Source organism: Podarcis pityusensis (assembly GCF_964106645.2).
Source record: "Podarcis pityusensis genome assembly, chromosome: 5".
In the NCBI taxonomy this organism is placed as follows: domain Eukaryota; kingdom Metazoa; phylum Chordata; class Lepidosauria; order Squamata; family Lacertidae; genus Podarcis; species Podarcis pityusensis.
This window is the reverse complement of record NC_138032.1, coordinates 61,036,859-61,056,383: the sequence shown is the minus strand read 5'-3', so window position 1 is coordinate 61,056,383 and position 19,525 is coordinate 61,036,859. Positions and strand designations below refer to the sequence as shown.

General features: G+C 41.2%; 1 protein-coding gene across 7 annotated transcripts in view; it reads right to left on the bottom strand.

The window, feature by feature from the left end:
- The window catches only part of LRRC27 (leucine rich repeat containing 27), a 49,402-nt gene that overhangs the window by 11,594 nt on the left and 18,283 nt on the right, over window positions 1-19,525 (bottom strand). For 5 of the 7 annotated variants that reach the window (XM_081007203.1, XM_081007201.1, XM_081007199.1 and 2 more), the window contains 5 exons: window positions 14,604-14,756; window positions 12,332-12,454; window positions 5,856-6,096; window positions 1,708-1,851; window positions 537-630 (listed from right to left, as the gene is read on the bottom strand). In XM_081007203.1, the coding sequence (XP_080863329.1) occupies window positions 537-630; window positions 1,708-1,851; window positions 5,856-6,096; window positions 12,332-12,454; window positions 14,604-14,756 (755 nt within the window). The remainder of the gene's footprint in view (window positions 1-536; window positions 631-1,707; window positions 1,852-5,855; window positions 6,097-12,331; window positions 12,455-14,603; window positions 14,757-19,525) is intronic. The other 2 variants (XM_081007202.1, XM_081007204.1) reach the window with 2 other exon arrangements.

Sequence of the window (19,525 nt, the reverse complement as noted above, 5' to 3'; positions counted from 1 at the left end):
TCTCCTGATGGTATCACTGCTTATCAGATTAGATAGAATAGTTGCAGGTGTAGTTTAAGGACAGAAATGGCACCCTGGTGCTAATGTCAGGAACCAGCCAGCGTTTGAATTGGTTTACCAACAATCCTTGGCGCTTTGCCTGTGACCTAGATAACTGCCCTCTGGTGGGAGCAGAATCAACCTCATGTAATCCTCCACAGTATCTCTGACTTTGGGTCACAAAAAACTTTTTAATATGAGGCAGGGGACGAAAAGAATTTGGTGATTAGTAGGGCAGGACTGGATGGTTCTATTCTACACTTGCCTAAAGTAAGAGGATGTTTCAACTGTAAAACATCTATGGGTTCCCTAGCAGATAAAGAAGCTCCTTAGGATTGGATTTCAAGACAACTGATGGAGTAACAAACAGTAAGCTGTCGGGGATGGGGTGACAACTGCACAGAAAAATAGAGCAGCTAGACCAAGGTTAGTTAGCATACCAGTGTCAGAGATGAGAATCAACTGCAGGTTTCTACAGTGTAGCTGTTGTTACATACCTCAGTGTCTTCTTTATCAAATGAGTACGATACGCTATTCTTCTCTTTCATCATCCTGCTCCGTCTCCTCCATTTCTGAAGCACTTCTTTATCTCTACCAAAAGAAATGAAATAAAATTCTATCAAGCTCTCTCTGTCTCTCTGCAGATGTTGAAAGCAACATGTATGTGCTACAGAGGTGCTGAAAAGTTGCACTTGGAGATATATTCAGAGAGAAAGAACCGCATTTGATTTGTATGTATTAAGCTATAGATAACCTACTTTACATTCCATAGGTGTGATCTAGGTAGATGTTGGATCACAGCAAATTTAAAATGATCATGTCATTCAGACCAGGAGCACTCCCAAACAGACCCTCCATGCCATACTCAGGTTTAGAAAAAAACACACACAAAAAACCTCTCATTGTGTTTCTAAAAGGTGAAATGTGATGTTGGGGAAGAGTGGGGAGCTAGGAGCATCGGCTGCATCAGGTCCTCAGTCTGGCAATTCTTATCTGGAGTCTAAAACCTCCAGCAAAGGTATTTACCAGTCCTCCTACCTGAGATCGTTTTAGCTGATAATTGAACTGGGAACTTTTTCAAGAGGAATGGGGCCTTGTAGCATTCATGTGAAGATGGCACTGAACAGTGACAGGAGACGGCCTATGTCTTTGACAGCACCTTGCCAGTAAAAAAGCAATAAAATGGAAGCTGCACAACAGCCTGAAGAGAAGCACTGTGTGGGTGTGGAGCATCTCTTTCCAGCTGCGGTTTTCCCCATCCCTCCAAGTCTGCCCTCTCTCTGGACTATCAACCCAAGCTTGACTCATTTCTCAGCCTGCTGGGAGAAACTTGGCTGGTGAGGGAGTGAAAATTGGTGGGTGTGGAAGAGTTTGGCACCTTCTTCCCACCTGCTGTTTCTGTTCTGGAAGAAGTCTTGCCCTTTCCCATTGCTTGTAGGGCTGCCGCCACCACAAGAAGCTCTGCCCAGAGTAAATGTGAGTCAGGATCATTGCAAAGGAATGCAAACCATCAAAAAGCAGAGCAAAGCTCCTACAGATTCCTGTCTACAGGCAAACAATCTGCAATGGTTGTGCATTCTGTCAAGTAGGAAACAGCCATGTGTGTGTGTTCAGAACAGCATGGCAATTTCCAAATAACTCGCTAATAATTCCAATAATAATACTTGCTTTCTCCGCTGTTCGATTAAAGCTTGTTTCTCCTTCATGTCCTTTAGTGCTGCCAATCGGCACTGCTCTACCTTCTTACTCTGAATGAGCACATCGTATGATGAAACTGCAGGGAACAGGGTCTTCTTGCCTCTTGCCAAAGTCCTTTAAATTTTACATTAAGGGTCAAACAAAACAATTGTTTAACATCAATAGCTGAAAAGAAATGGCACTATATATAGAAAATATCTATTCTATTTCCCAGACTATTCCAGCTTCATAAAAGATAGTCCCTTTAGTTCAGAATGCCTGGTTCTCCAGGCAGAACCTTCAACACAATAACACAACTTTGGCCTGTGGGGGACTGAGGAGATAGTTACAGTAAGCACACATAACAGCCACAAAACTAATTGCATTTAGAGACCATATGTTATTATTTTTACACTATATTAAGAATGTATCAGTTGCACACTTACTGCAATGTATGCATGTATGTGGTGGAAGCACATACTCCTGCTCCCTTTGCCAAATGATGCTCTGATCCTGACACAGCATTTTTTCTTTTAAAACTGCCCTATGATTCCAAAGCGGGTTGCTGTTTGAAAAGCATGAGTGGAAACTTGCAATTTGTATGGTACTATCCTGGTCTGTTTTTGAAATTCCTGGGAACTAATTGAAACCTAAAGAAGCGCTGCAAATTTCAAAGAGAGTGTACACAGTCTGCCACCTTCTGGTTTTCTTCAGGAAAGGGGGGAAAATACAGGAACTGTGTTTGTGCCACACAACACACTGTGCTAAGAATGTTATTCATTCTCCAGTGTTCCTGGGATATAGCTTGTGGGTTAAGTGCCTTTCCTGCAGTATAATCTGTCAACCATAACTCTGGATTGTTCAACATGTACTTTTGCTGTCTCCTCTGTCAAATGTGCCACAATTTATTTCTCACCTAAGGGAAAGGTAGGCAGCTGTTTAGCCCATCAAGCAATTTATAGCTCTGTGCAAGCTGAAGGGTAGTTAGCTTGTATATTGGTTATATGTCCTCAAGATCCTACAATGTAGAATTATACTCTGAAACACAGGGTTGGCTTTTGAAGAATTATGCAAGAATGGTCTGAAACGATGGCAGCATCTTCTCCTGGAACCTCTGAGCCTTATTTATTTGCATTTGAAATGTGGCATGCTTGAAGTTTGAAAATACAGAAAGCAAACAGCTAGCACAGCTGTCACAATAGCATAGGTGAAGGGAAACATTCAACAATTTTAATTACGATTCAAGGATCTCTACAATGGTTTCATGTTTAAAAATTCAACATATTCTAATTCACATCACGCGGTAGACCAGTCTTTGCCATCCTGGTGCCTCCCAGATGATTTGGATTTCATCAGCTGGGAGGGCACCTGGCTGGTGAAGCAGACAAGAGTAGAAATGCAAGAAGAAAGGTGCTAAGTGATGTGAACTGTCTAGGATAATATTAACAAGGTTTCATTTCACAACTGTCAAACCTTCATTCATTCACCCAGGACATTTCTACAGCTGGCTGATAAATTAATCACATTTACCATGTGTTAAATTATAATAGTGATACTTATTTATTGGATTTCTTAGGCACCCTTCACTATAAGATCCCAGTGCAGATGACAACAGGGTAGGTTATTAAAAATATATAATATTTAAATCAGTAAAAACAATTTGTTGGTTATTTGTGCTAGTTTTGGATTCTAGTGCAGATAGCTAGATAGCTAGATACGAGTTTTATATTACCGTATTTTTCGCACCATAGGACGCACTTTTTCCCTCCTAAAAAGCAAGGGAAAATGTGTGTGCGTCCTATGGAGCGAATGCAGGGGGGGGGGGGCAGGCGGGAAAAGCCCTCAAGAGCCGCACACAAGCTTCGTGCGCTCTTGCGGGCTTTTCTCTAGGAGGGAGAAGGGAGTGACTGGCTGCAGCAGTCCCTTCTCCCTCCTGGGGGAAAAGCCCCCAAGAGCGGCACCCTCTTTAAAGGCTGCGCGGCTCCTGCGGGCTTTTCTACGAGGTGGGGGAATCCCCCCCCCCAAAAAGCCAGGAGAAGCCGCACAGCCCCTTTAAAGAGCGTGCGGCTTCTGCGGGAGTTGGGGGAAGCTGCAGCAGATTCCCTTCTCCCGGGCTCCCTTTGAAGCGGCAATGTGGGAGGGGAGCAGCTTACACTCGTGTAAGCAGCTCCTCTCCCACTTTCCTCCTTCAAAGCAACTACGGAGGAGGGAAGGAAGGGGACCATGGATCCTCCGCTGCTCGAGGCTGCAGCGGATTCCTCCTCCGTAATTGCTTTGAAGCAGGAAAGTGGGAGGGGGGCAGTTTACACTCGTGTAAGCAGCTCCTCTCCCACTTTCCTGCTTCAAAGCAACCACGGAGGAGGGAAAGAGGGGATCCATGGATCCTCTTCGCTGCTCGAGGCTGCAGCAGATTCCCTCCTCCCGGGCTCCCTTTGAAGCAGCAAAGTGGGAGGGGAGCAGCTTACACTCGTGTAAGCAGCTCCTCTCCCACTTTCCTCCTTCAAAGCAACTACGGAGGAGGGAAGGAAGGGGACCATGGATCCTCCGCTGCTGGAGGCTTCAGCGGATTCCTCCTCCGTAATTGCTTTGAAGCAGGAAAGTGGGAGGGGGGCAGTTTACACTCGTGTAAGCAGCTCCTCTCCCACTTTCCTGCTTCAAAGCAACCACGGAGGAGGGAAAGAGGGGACCCATGGATCCTCCGCTGCTGGAGGCTTCAGCGGATTCCTCCTCCGTAATTGCTTTGAAGCAGGAAAGTGGGAGGGGGGCAGTTTACACTCGTGTAAGCAGCTCCTCTCCCACTTTCCTGCTTCAAAGCAACCACGGAGGAGGGAAGGAAGGGGACCATGGATCCTCCGCTGCTGGAGGCTTCAGCGGATTCCCTCCTCCGTGATTGCTTTGAAGCGGCAATGTGGGAGGGGAGCAGCTTACACTCGTGTAAGCAGCTCCTCTCCCACTTTCCTGCTTCAAAGCAACTACGGAGGAGAGAAGGAAGGGGACCATGGATCCTCCGCTGCTCACGGCTGCAGCGGATTCCTCCTCCTTGATTGCTGGGAGTTTCTCTGGGCAGGAATTCCCTCAGCTTAAGTGGGGTGGGGGAAGTGTGGCAGGTAGGGGGGTACTGAGAGACACATGTCTCTCAGATGAAAATTGGGAGTGGGCATTGTGTGAAGTGGCTGTGGATCTCCTGCCACAGAACTGTAGGACTGTATAGAGTTGGGAGGGCCACCCAAGGGTCATCTAGCCCAGCCCCCTCACAATGTAGGAATCACAGCTAAAGAACGCCAGGCAGATGGTCCCCCAACCGCTGCTTAAAAGCCTCCAGTGGTGGAGACCCCAAACACCTTCCGAGGTCATAGAATTGCAGGGTTGGAAGGGAACCCCAGGAGTCATCTAGTCCAGCCCCGGTGGACAGCGGGCGCAATCCATCCCGTTGCGCAAGACTAAAGATGCTGTGCAAGGCTAAAGAAGAAGCCAAGGCAGTGAGCGGGATGGATCGCGCTTGCTGCCTTGTCTTCTTTAGCTGCACTGGAGAGGTTTAGCTCCTGGCTGGAGAGGTTGTGCGGCTATGGATCCCGCGCACTGTCTTGGCTTCTTTGCTCTTTGGGGCTGGGGGGGGGGAACCCGGGCTTCCCCCGCAGCCCCGAGAAGCTCTGGGAGAAGTGGACAGGCTGCATGCAGCCTGTCCGTTGCTCTTTGGGGCTGGGGGGGGGGATAATATTTTTTTCCTTGATTTCCCCCTCTAAAAACTAGGTGCGTCCTGTGGTCCGGTGCGTCCAATAGAGCGAAAAATACGGTAGTTTTTGTACACTGCTTAGGGAATTTATAGAAGACAACAAGCAAAAATAAATCATAATTTGATTTTTAGCCTGTTTTTCAATTCAGAAAAATCCCAAAGGTGGCTCACATAAAATAATAAAATATAATTAATTACCTGCGGACTCTTTCTATCCCTTCCAAAATTCTGATTCCCTCACCCACCTTATGAAGGGTTTTATGAAAGGCTCCGATTTCAGAGGGCTCTTGTGGGGTATTAATTACGTAAATGCAACTTACTATTTACATGCATTTTAATATACTAAATATATTTTTCTCCATAAGAAACTTAAAAGCAGAGCAAGTTGCACAGTGCATTTTGTTACCTGCATGAAAACATGGATGATTTACGAGAGAGCTTCTCTTTAGTCTTTGGTCTTCTTAACGAAGGCATGGATTCATTGGGTACCATTTTGTTATCCAGGTACTCCTCTCTTTCATCTTGTATGAGTTCGTTTCTTAGCTTCTGAAACCGTACCATTTCCTCTTCATTAGGCCATCCATCTGACAAATCCAAACTGGATTTTGTGAAGTCTGTCAAGTTTAACTTTTCAACAGGAGGAATTTCTATTGGAATCAAAAAGAGGTGAGTGTAGTAAACTCATTGGTGCAAGCAGTCATGAAGGGAAAATGGCAAAACAAGACCTGGTTATTTTCTCTCTTTCTCTCTCCAGAATTAAGCATAAAAAGCAATGTGATTCTACTCTTGAAAGCCTGGCTTGCTTTTCTCAGCCACTGTTCTGCTCACTATTACAGTGCAATCATCAGAAATGACACTATAGTACTGTACATGGAAATGTTTTCTATGCTGGCAGAGAGAACAGAGCTTGATGAAAAGAAAAATAATACATTTTGCAGTTCTCTTCACTCTGCCACTTGTTTTACGTTAGAGCCTGATGGATTTGTTACCCTGTCCCTTTTCCTTCAATCCATGCTTTATGATCTTAGTAGGGTCATTAAAAAAGATTATTTTGGAAACATCTTCCTCATCTCCTAAAAAGGGAATACTATTAGTTTATTTTACATATCCATTAGTCCCTGTTCCCATTTTCTTTGCATGGTGAGAGGATAAGGTTTCATTGATTCTCGTTTGCTGGTTTGCTATCCTGAGCTCCATTCTGGCAGGTAGGCAGCAGCAGGTCTTGGGGTCTCAAATTTCAGTGGCACCCTGTGCAATGCCAAAATTTGGTGCCCCTCTGCCTCTCATACTGCATTCTACATCACAGTTGCGATATCCTCGGCAGCACCCCCAAGGCTCTGGGCCCAGTGTGACTGAACCGGTCATATTCCCCTAAATCTGCCTATGATGCAGTATGCCTTACCACCAGAAGTGCTGAATCCCAAAACATTGCTAGGAACCTAGAAGGCATAGACCATACACATCTTTCCTACTTCCTCTGACCTCCCAATACCTCTGGCCTTTCAGTTCTATACAACCTCCATGTTTTCTATTTCTCTGTATCTTGAATAGGCAAATGTCATACTTGGGAAACAATATACCTGGATGAAGAATAATGGACCTGAAATAATAGCTTGGCATTTCACCATTTTAACGTATGATGAGACCAATTATAGCACGTTCTTCTTGTATCTGATACAGTCATGGCAACAAATTTGCTACAAGGGGTGAACACTAGTTTTAGACTTTGTCCTCATACTTTCTCTGAGCATTCCAAGGTAATGTCTGATTAGAGGACCCTTCCTATCATCTGATGCACCACTATTGTTTTAGGTTGCAAATCTAATCTGTTTTATCCAAGAGCCATAAAATTCAATATGACTTACTTCTGAGTAGCCATGGTTAGAACTGCACTGTTAAAGTAGGCAGATTATGTAGATTTTCTCTTAGGTTTTCCACAATGTGTGAAGAGGAAAAACAGTTATGGCATGTATGTTGGGTATGGCGTGTATTTCCTACAGAGCTCTGGGCGGGAAAGTTCTTTAAGTCCTTAATGTGTGACTACTGTACAGTGGTGCCTCGCAAGACGAAATTAATCCGTTCCGCGAGTGTCTTCGTCTAGCGGTTTTTTCGTCTTGCGAAGCAACCCTATTAGCGGCTTAGCGGCTTAGCGCTATTAGCGGTTTAGCGGCTTAGCTGCTAAAAGGCTATTAGCGGCTTAGTGGCTTAGAAAAGGGGGGGGGGAAACGGAAAAAAAATCTCAAGACTCGCAAGACATTTTCGTCTTGCGAAGCAAGCCCATAGGGAAATTTGTCCTGCAAAGCAACTCAAAAATGGAAAACCCTTTCGTCTAGCAGGTTTTCCGTCTTGCGAGGCATTCGTCTTGCGGGGCACCACTGTATATAACTCGAGCTGGGAAATAGCATGCAGTTCAATCCTAGGCATGTTTATTTAGAAGGCAGTCCCATTATGTCCAATGGTCTCTCCCCCTATAATTGTGTTTAGGTTCACAGCCCAGGTTACGAACCATTGTTCCTGGAACGGCGCCAAACAGTACAGGAAAAGCAACAAAAACCAATGCCATACCATACTGGTTTGGGATTGACGGATGCCTCTTGCATTCCCTTCCAAATTCAAAGAGTTTGAAATTTTGAGAGTAGTTGATGAGCCTGAAACCTGCCAAGCTGGTTCCAGCTAAGCATGTTCTATTGCTAAGCAAACTAAGGTGAAATGTTTCCATAGGGGCTAGTTGTTAGGAAGGAGGGCTTTCTTTCCCCACTTCCCCCATCTCTGTGGAGGATGTTGTCATCATGCTGTTTGGGAAGAAATTACAGGGTTAGGTTGAGAAGCTGAGAAGACACTGCTGAGTTGGGCTCTGAAGATTTGATAATATTCTTGCTGTTCCCCATAAGGTTTTATGGAAGAGCAGGAAATTTTGGATTAACTGTAAAGAATGGTTTAATGCTGTGTCTCCACTTATGCTCAGCCAGTATGTTTATAAATAGATGCAATTATTACAAAATGTTATTAAGCCTCCACTGACCTCATTCAAAAGAAGCCAAATTTGAGCACATGGTGCACACCTGAAGCCTCACTGTTCAGGGTTTGGGGATGCATATTAACATTATTTTTTGTTCTGAATAGACAACAGTTCATAAGTACAGTATATCTTGACGGATCCTTCCACTTTTAAATCACTATTCAATATTTTATCTTTCGTTTAAGACACAAGATTCAGGATAGGCTGAGTTTTCACACATTTACTAGAATTAATGAATTTATAGAATGTTTCTGTTCTAGCAGAACAGAAATTTGGGCAACATTTTGATTGAAATATGAGGTATAATTCTTTAAAATAAATGCTATATGAGACGGTGGACCCAGCATCAGGTGGAAGACTCTAAGGCTTCGTTCAGTCACTTAGTTCAGGAATCTACAGCAAATGATTGCAAATCAACCCAGAGGAACACTTCTGATGCAGCAATTCTAGCCCCATTTACTTGGGAGCAAGCCCTACTTAATTCAATAGAACTTACTTCTTAGTAGGCTTGGTTAGAATTGTAGTGTCGGTTACCAGCTCAGAAAGTGTATAAATATGAAGAACATCATAATGCCACAGCTGAGCTATGATCAGGCAAGCACATATAACCAAGCAACCAGTAGCCCTTGAACCTCAACAATGAATATCCAGTAAAATGGCTAAGGGGCCCAGCAGGAAAAATGGGAGTTCTTCTGGAAGGTATAGGATGGACAGAAGTGCAACAGCTCTCACCAGGGAGAGCTTCACGGGTTGGGAAGGAATAGAAAGTTGAAAGAAGCCCTCAGATGTATAGAGACCTGTAGATTCCTGCAGTCATGTGCAGGTTGCCTTGGGGCTCCTGATGTTGCTGGCTCTTTATACAGTTCCTTCCCAATTCCTGGCGAAAACTTTGTGCCTTGTTTTTGAATGCTGACCACCCATGGTTTTCCCAGCATGCAAATGGCACCAGGATGTAGCAAAGTAGCTGCCCTTTATGGCATGGATTTAGATGAGCAAGACTGTAAAGCCTGTTGTTTTATTAAAATGCAAATTAAAAATGCACATGTAAATAATAAAGTTGCCATATTCTTCATTTACATGCTTAACGTGAGCAACACCAATGGAGTGTGCTTAGGGCTTAGCTGTACATGTAACACAGACTAGATTACCCTGCACAATTAATACAAATGCCAGAGAAAATATGTATCAGGTAAAAGGGCAACACACACAAATCCCAAAGTGACTGGCATATTAAATGCTTACAGGCCTGGGAAAGTCTCCAGACACATTCAACCTGCACTTGAAATCTCCCTGCTTATAAATGTCACCAAGTCTAGAAATATTTGTGCATGGAACAGAGAACCCCTTGAGGCTTGGTTTTTAATTTAATTGGCCTCCTGGGTAGAATACCAGATAATTTCTATTCATTTATGGCAACTTACTCACAAGCATTAATAGACTACACAGAGCTTTTTAAATATAAAAGGTTAAGAGGAGAAGAATCTGATCCAAACACGAACTTGGGGCATCAGTCCTTAAATACTTTGAGTATAGATTAGGAGAAGAGCCATGGTTCGATAACAGAGCCATAGCCATTCAGTGTAGACAATACTGAGCTAGATGGACCAATGATGTGACTCAGTACTAAGAAGCTTCCTAGGTTTTTAACCTGTGGCCCTCCAGAGGTGAACTACAGCTCCCACAATCCCTGACCATTGGCCATGATGGCTGGGTCTGATGGGAGTCCAATAGTATCTGGAGGGCCATGCCTTAAGTCTGTCCTCTATGCTGTTTCCCTGATCTTAATCCCTGCAGATGCCGCTTTTAGCTTTGCGATGGGGTCTGGGGTAACTTGTAGGTACCACAATACAAGAACAGCACAAATCATATATGCATCAAGGAAGGCAATTAGACAAGATCTAATGCATATTTTAATATATAATTTATTTTCTAGACACATGGCCATAACAAGCACTGATAAAACATACAGTATTTTTCAGAAATATTTACAGTGATTTTGAAAACAAACATTGCATGTGTACAAATAGATTTCAGTTAGGATAAATATAAATACCATCTGACTCTACATTCTTATGCTTCCATAACTGATCATGCAATCGGGTTTACATTTAAGTGCTATGAGGAATCTCATGCCTTCAGTGCATTTCAAACACAAACTACCTCACTATTGCTTTTTAATATTATTTTGATCATTAATTTGCATATACAGTTTGAGCAGTGTCTACAGTACACTCTTCTTATGACAGACACATTCATATAAATGCACTGTAAGCCTAAGAGGCAATGAAACAGTGGGGAATGATCACACAGATCCAAGATCTCTGCTTTCCTAATACTGCTGCAATGTTGATTCCAAATCATATTTTGAGATACTGTAACAAGGTAGTTTTCTGATACTTCCCAACCTAAACATTTATTTGGTGGGACATGGTCTCAGAATCAGGCCATTGGGGTCATTATACTTTATGCAAAATGATACTTTTTTATCTCGAACAGGCAGCAGTTTGAGCTAAGCATAAAAGGAGTGCACCATATTTTACAATAAACATTGCACACATATATAATACAGAGGAATTTCACCTCCACTTTAAATAGGCTGTTCTTACATGGTTCAGTCCAGAAAAATTCTAAGACATTATGGATAAATATATATAAAGCGATAAATAATAACATCTATTTAAACATCTATGCATATGATCCACTTCTACGGTTCAGACTATTGGCAGCAATATAAGCATTCAGTCTGTGTATCCCAGGATATTCCCGAGCACTTCTGGATTTAAATCGAATTACATCTATAAATCACAAAATTAAAGAAAAATGTATTATTTCATGTATGACCCTCAGAAGTTCAGGGGTTCAAAAAAAGTTTTTATAACGTAAGGGTTAAAGAATCACTAGTTCTGATCCAGCACCAATGGCACTATATTGCTAATTCCACCTAATGGACAGGGATGGAAATGGGTTGGGGTTGGGGTATAGGTACTTTGTTTAAAAAAAGAAAAATACAGAAGGATACATAGCATCCAAAGTGGGAGGGGAAAAAAACATGCAACAAAACAGAGAAAGAAGTAGATCAACTCGTGGGGCAGTAAAAATAGAGTTGCACTTGTTAGAGAGTGCAAAATGCAAGAGAAATGCTATTACAGGCACCACCCAATTGATGCACAGTACACAAAATAATGTTATTCTAACAGAACTGTATTTTCTCAGAAGCGTAATACTGTGGTTTGACTCCAAGGAAAATGCAATTTCCCAGGAATGGAGCTGCTTGACTTGGGGTGGGACATGGGGGTGGGGGCAGACTTTAGTGGACCATGCCCACTAATGGGTAAAAACAATCTTGTAAAACAATGCAGTCTGGATAGGACCTTATTTGATTACAAAGGATGGAACAATTTGTATACATATTTACAATGAATTGGTTCAGGCATCACAGCCAAACCATTTTTTTGGCTCTTGAGGCCATCATTTGGAATCATATGGTTCTTCCAACTTCATCTCCTTGCACACACAAATTTCCTAGTTTTTGACAACTATGGATATCCATATACCAGAATGTGAATCCCAGAATTTGGTTTCCGGGCAAACTATGGCTTGCTGTCAACACATATTGCTCTATTTGGACATCACAGCAAACTATGGTTACTATAGATCAAGAGGTGCAGGAGGAAACTCAAGCACATGAAGGAGAGAAGGCAGTGCATGAGCCTGAGGCACAATCCTAATGTCCAAACCATGATTTGGCTGCAACATCTGAACTAAACAGATTACAGAAATGGAAATGAAAATGAAAATATGTACGAAAGAATGAACATCAAAATGTTGTTGCCCTCTAACTTGATATGTTCTGCTAAACTCACTAAGGCAGCTCATCTGTCTCCACAAATCGTTGAAAGCTTTCCTGCGATCTGGTGGTCTGTCGCATTTTCTTTTATATTCTCTAACAATGGCCTTTGCTTCTTCTTCTAGTGGAGAAGGCAAATCTGCGAAATACAGAATTTCAAGGTACGTGTGCACTTTATAAGTGGCTAAACTGGCATGGAATGACTCTTTACAAATACTCTATGAAGAATATCTTGACCTGGGAATAGTCTGTTCTTTCGGCGACAGATAAAATACGAGTCTAGTTGTGCAAAAAGCATGCTTTTCCTTCAGGCGTAGTATGTTTGCAGCGAGAAATCACATGCTTATACAGTATGTCCTTTTCCAGTTACAATCCAGTTATATTGGAGCAATATGATTTTGTGGAAAAATGAAACATTGACAGTCTAAAACAAGGATTAAAAGTGTGTTGTTTAAGCAGGCACCAAGCTGATGCTCCTTTTCCAACTCTTTTAACAAATTTCTGCACTGATCTAATAAACATTCTGTTTCCCTGAAGGCCAATAGCTTATGGACACATCAAACATTACCAGTTGTTAAGGAAGATTTATGCCACTTTCACAAGTCACATCACACCATTTTTTAATTGTGAAAAATAAGAATGCAGCATTTTAAGTTTGAATTCTAGTCCCAGGAAATGTGCTTATTTAATGTAATAGTCATGTAGATATTCATTTTCCATAAATCTGCACCACAGAAAATCTGGGCGTGGCTTCTCCTGCACTAGAAATTGGTGGTGTAGCAAGGTTCACATATAAAGGTCCTGCATATATTATGGGTATGCAGAAAGGAGAAGTTTAGTGATTGGAATGCCTTTAAGTAGAGATGCGGAAATCTGCACTTATCTAAACTGATGTTTCTACGTAGCCATTGCCAGGAATTCTAATGACTGCTTCGATCTGGAAACTGAAGCATGACTGATACAATATCTTCAAAAATGTTAATAGGTATTACATCATGAAGATACAGGAAATTAACAAAACAATTAAAATGTCTCTCATGAAATCAGCCTTCCTCTCCAAGTCTTGACACTCAATGTTTAAACCTCCCCATGGCAAGTAATTATTTCATAAAAATGGGAATCAGAATAGCATCATAATTCCAGACTCAAGACTTATTTTGTTTCAGGAAAATGAGTTTTTGGGTTCCCCCCATACATTAAAAAATAAAACCAGAACAGTATTATTCAAGTCAGCATCCATTATCAATCAATCTTATGAAGTGGGGTTTGATATAACATAAACACTTAAACATTAGCTTTTGACTGTATGCCATAAATACAGTGAAAGATTTCTTCCTGGGCAGGTATACATTTTAAACACTTCTGACTACGCAGTCTGAATGTGAATGTTTTAAATCCACAATGCATTGCTCTCAGTGGGATGCTTATGCAGATGAACATTTCTATCCAAATAATGGTAATTATATGCAACTAAAGCTGAACCAGATGACAATTTAGAAAGTTTGCTTTTTGAATGCTTTTTCAGGATGCCACAAATATCGGTACTAAGAATTCAGAACAACTCTTTCCTCATGTCTTTCCAAATGTAAGACACCTCATCGGTTCTGAACTATGGAACTAATATAAAGGCAGGAGATAAAATACAAGCAGAAGCTTCATATGAAATATAATCCACATGAGAACCACTTATGACCATTAATAAGTGCAGCTGAAGCCTATTTCACAGCTTGAGAAGTCACATAAACATGTACACTGAGGCTCTGTCAGACGACAAATTGTCTTCAATGGGTATAGTGCCCATTCACAATAATAGGGGGTGATAAGACTATCTAGCACTCTTAAAACCTGAGCTGGCACAGAAAAGGCTGATGGGCCGGCACTATGACCCACAGGGGTAATTTGGGGTTTCTGTAAAACAAGAGAGACCAACAGGGCAAACGAATGAATCCTCATTCTGCTTCCAATGTACATACCACAATGAGATGTAATGAGGAAATATACATGGCCATACTATCCCAGCCTAATCAGACTCCACAAAGTTAACTAATTGAATCATTAAATTGACCCTTCCTGTTCTTGTTAGGATGACAGCAGAGCCTTCCAACATAAAAACAGACTAAAAATAAACTTTTAACCTTATGCCATAAAATGCAATAATTAACTTCACATTTATGACTTCACAACCTGACCCCTGAACTATATATGTAGAAAGAACAGTTCTTATCTATTTATTTTTCTCTAGGCAGACACATCTTTTCTTTAAAAAAAGCATATTAAAGTTACTATACCTGGAGTAACAGGTTCTCTATAGTCAAGGTTCTCACCACTCATCCTTTGAAGGAAGGATAGAATGGCTGGCAGGCCCTTCTGTATCACCTCAAGAGGAGGAAATTCTAGGGGACAATGCCTGAGATTCAAAGCTGTAAGTGAACTTATGTTACCTGCCAAAAAAGAAAAAAATGGTTTAAGTTGACCACCACCAGTCATTTGGGAACATTCAATGCAGTGGGTGGAATTCAACACTAGGTCTACCTAGAGCAGACCCACTGAAATCAATGAACATGAATAAGTTACGTCTATTAATTCCAATAGTTGAATTCCACCCACTGCCACGTAACGTTTTTGTGACACATTTTATTCAGAGATGGTCAACATTCCTAGGGGGTTAAAGACAAACACAAACATATTTATGCACTCGATAATGTAATGCTTCAGCAGCAGCTTCTCCTTCTACAACACTACTGTACCAGGGGTGCAGAATCATCTTGCTGTTGAGGAACACTTTCCCCTCCCATGTAATTTAAACATTGAGGGAGAAAAGCTGCATGTTAGGGATAGGTGGAGCCAGAGCCAAAAGTGGCAAGACCAGGACAAGGCACACATTCTCTCTCACTTGCACACCCTTTTCTCCCTCTGAGCTTTTCCCTTTCACACTGTTTTCCCTCTTTGCTACCAGTAAGTGTATGTGGTCCATGGGCTGCAGGTTCACCACCTTGTACCAACACAGACTCTGCTGCCCTTTCTCCTTTCTGCCCCAAAGCATTCTCCAGATCTTATTCCCGCCCTGCTCTCACTTTTCTCAGCCCCCTGTTAAGTAGCTGCCTTTTCTTTCCCCCCTCAATCTAATACATAATCAGTGGAGACTTCCTACTGATAGGTCCCACAGATAGTTCTATTGCTACTGTTGGGCTCGGGTCTATTTTCTGCCCAGGCTGTATCAGCTTTTCCTGTCAAACCTCTAGATCTGTGAGCATGGGCCTGGGAAGGAGATATAAAGAGGTGGCTGACAAATGGAAATCTCAGGTGGCTGCTTTCTCGATTACCCGCGAGCTAGACATTTGAAAAACACAAGAGCTACATATAGCTTCCAAATACACAGTTTAATAGATCTTAACAGTACTTTCAGAGAGCACAAAAAAGACGACTCATTCAACTGTTTGAAGCCAAAACCAAAAAATGACATGGGGCAATTCTTGGGCTTTTGGAAAATACATGCCTCTTATTTCATACCAATTGCAATCAAACTACTCTGTGATTTCCCAGAAATGAGGTTAAAATGTTTGTAATGCTACCCTTACATATTATTTTAAGACGCTTTTAGGCACTATGGAAGGATCCCAGATCAGCAGTATGTTTGTCATGAGGGCAGATGGTATGACCTAATTTTGTATTGCCTGAAAGTGTGGAGTCAATTCTCATATACAAACACAAAGAACAAGTTAAATACCATGACAGTCTCAAAGACAGAATGTAGTCTCCTGTTCCTTCACAGAATTGGAAATATTGTAAATACCAACTTCTACTGAGCAAAGTGTGATAATGTGTGATCTAAACATGTTTTTAAAAGCTTTAAGCCAAAACTGAATACAGTATAGCAAAGCTACAGTTAACACTTTGCTTTTAATCAGACAGGGTAGATTCCTTAGAAAACAAGAGACCCAGGCCACAATTCTGAAGTCTTCAGTTGTCTTATTGAGAAAGTATCATTTATTCAAAAATGGGACACGTTTAAGATATATTTACAAAAACATAACAGCGGTGTGACATCTATGGCTGCATTTGAGTGACCCCCATGTAAAATAATAACAAAGAAATAAGGAAAAATTGAACGATATGTGGCAAGAATGTATTAGAAAATATGAATAGATGAAGGTAATAATTATAAGTACACTCGATATTAGAAATGGTAAATACATTGGGAGTTGATGGGAAGTCTATTACACTTTAGTAAGAATGTTGAACAAAAGAGATTGTATAAGATTGAATCAATTTTTATCTGTATATTTATATAAGATTATTTACATAAGATCGTTTTTTGTTTATATAAGTTTGTTTTTGTTATTTATGAAACTCAATAAAGCATTAAATGGAGGGGGGGAGAGAAAGTATGAACCCCCCCTGAAGTCCAAAAATAACTTGCTTTTTAAGCCAACAAACCGCAATGTGAGAGATTCTGCAAAGGCTGCAGAATATCTTAAACTCTTTCCTCCTTCTCTAGAGCAAATTCCAGTGGTGCACATGGGTCTTTTGCATGCACACACCTTTGCACATTGGGATGTAAACTTTACAGATCTAAGCATCCACTGAACCTGCAATCTAAAGTAAAGATCCTAAGTTAAAGATTTGGAATTATTATTTGCATTTGACTTTCCTCCTTTTATTGGATTACAATCAAAAGGTGAAACCCAGGGTCCGGAGCTGCCTGAGCTTTGAGAGACTGAGCTGTCAGTACTGCAGATTTGGATATTGTATATTGGAACTTGCAACAATCTGAGGGTATTGAGACCTTCTAATTTGAAACATTCTTTTTGGAGACAAGTAAGCACTGTTTGTAACAAAGTGATTATTTATCAACTCTGCTAAATATTTGTATCTGAAGGTTCCTGGATACTAAATTAGACTCTGAAAGACATTTTAAGCTCCCTCTAGAGGATTGGATTAAAACAGTGACTTTACATTTACTTTCGATTCCCTTGCTGTTTGCTTGCTCTGGGCCTTTCTATTCCCATGGGAATAACTCAGTGTGACCTTGACTGATAGATAACGTTGGAATGAGTGGCACAAGAAGAAGAGGAAGAGTTAGACAAACAACTTTGACAACTCTAACCTCAGCCTCGCAGACACGCAGATCATCTGTACCTACTTTGCCCTCAGAAGTAGAAGTAGAAGAAGTTGCCTCGTCACAGGCAAAAGAGGGAGAGGGTGAAATAGAGCAGTTACAATTGGAAGATATGGCCTCAGGAGCATCTGCTTCTGTTTTAGACAAAATTTTTGAAAAATTGGAAGCTTTGGACAAGAAAGCAGATGAGCAATCAGCAAAGATTGACAAAAATACAGAATGCCTAAATAAATTAACTATACAAGTGGCACAGAACACACAGGCAATTGGACAGTTAACGGAGGCCACAGCAGAAAATCGGAAATTGGCTGAGGATACCAGACAAAAATTAGAAAATTTAGAACAAGAGGTAAGACCACTCACCAAACAAGTTGGGGAACATCAGATTTATCTTTCTATGATAGAACTGCAAAATCGTGAGAATAATTTGAGGATTAGATCGTTACAAGAGGCAGAAGAAGGAAATCTAGCTGAGTTTTTGACCAAAGAATTCTCCAAGTTCTGGAATTTGGAGGAAAAGGACTTCAAAATTGTGTCAGCTTTCAGACTTGTAAGATTTACAAAGAAGGAGAGGCCCAGAGACTGTTTGATAACATTGAGATCAAAGGAGGAAAGGGACAAGATTTTGGGCCTACACTACGGAAAGTCACTGGAGGTTCTGGACAGAAGAATTGAAATTTACAAAGATATTCCAAGACAACTGTTGGATCTTAGAGCCGCCTACTCTGAACTTGCCAAATTACTAAGGAGCAACGCAATTCCATTTAGGTGGGAATTCCCCCAAGGAATATCTTTTACCTTTAGAGGGAGAAAGGTCAAAATCAGAACATTGGAAGAGAGAGACAAATTTCTGTCTACACACGGAGAGGACCTTCAAAAAGGAATTGAACTACCTTCTGGGCCTGGGGCAACGCCAGTACCAACACCAGCACCTGGGGAACCTGAAGATCCAGTGAAGATACCACCCCTGGAGAAATAACCAGATCAATTCAGGATGTCTCTGCAACTGTTGAGTTGGAATATTAATGGTTGTAACATTCCGGAAAAAAGGAAGAAAATATTTCATATATTAAAAAAAGAACAATTGGACATTATTTGTTTACAAGAAACACATGTGACGAGGCTCCACAGAAAAGTGTTAATAAATAAAAGACTGGGCCAGGAATTTGTATCGTCGGACAAAGTTAAGAAGAGAGGTGTGGTGATATATGCGAAAGAGAGCCTGTCACCTAAATTTTTATTTAAAGATGAACATGGAAGAATTTTGGCAATTGAGATACAACATCAAGGAGAGAAATTGTTGATATTAGGAATTTATGCACCTAATGAAGGGAAATCGGAATTTTACAAGAAGCTGCAGGAGACAATGCTGGATTATCTGGACTACAACAACATCATAATGATGGGAGATATGAATGGGGTCGTATCAACTAACATGGACAAGTCACAAAGTCAAAATGTTACAAAAGACGGCAGACTACCTAAAACCTTTTTTGAAATGACAGACAATATGGATTTGATTGACATCTGGAGGACAAAGAACCCACTAGGAAGAGAGGGAACATTCTTTTCTGAAGCCCAACTGACCTGGACAAGAATCGACCAAATATGGATTTCTAGAGGCCTGGCACCTAAGGTCAGAAAAGTGGAAATCTGCCCAAAGACCTGTTCCGACCATAATGCAGTAAAGATGGATATGACACTACTACCAACTGGATCCTTTAGATGGAAGATGAATGACAATTTGTTCAGAGATCAGGAAATTACCAAGAAGGCCCAAAAAGTTTTGAAGGATTACTTTGAGATAAATATGAATACTACGGTGGAAAAAAGAATCGTCTGGGACGCAAGTAAAGCTGTAATGAGGGGATTCTTGATACAACAGAATGCAGTAAAGAAAAGAACACAAAATGAGAAAAAAGATAAGATCTTGGATAAAATAAAAGAATTAGAGAAGAAGTTAAGAGTGAATCCGAAGTCACAGCCAACTCTGAGAGAAATTAAACTTTATCAAACACAATATTCTAAACTGATAAACCAGGAAATCGAATGGAAGGTTAAACTAATGAAACAAAAAACGTTTGAGTCGGC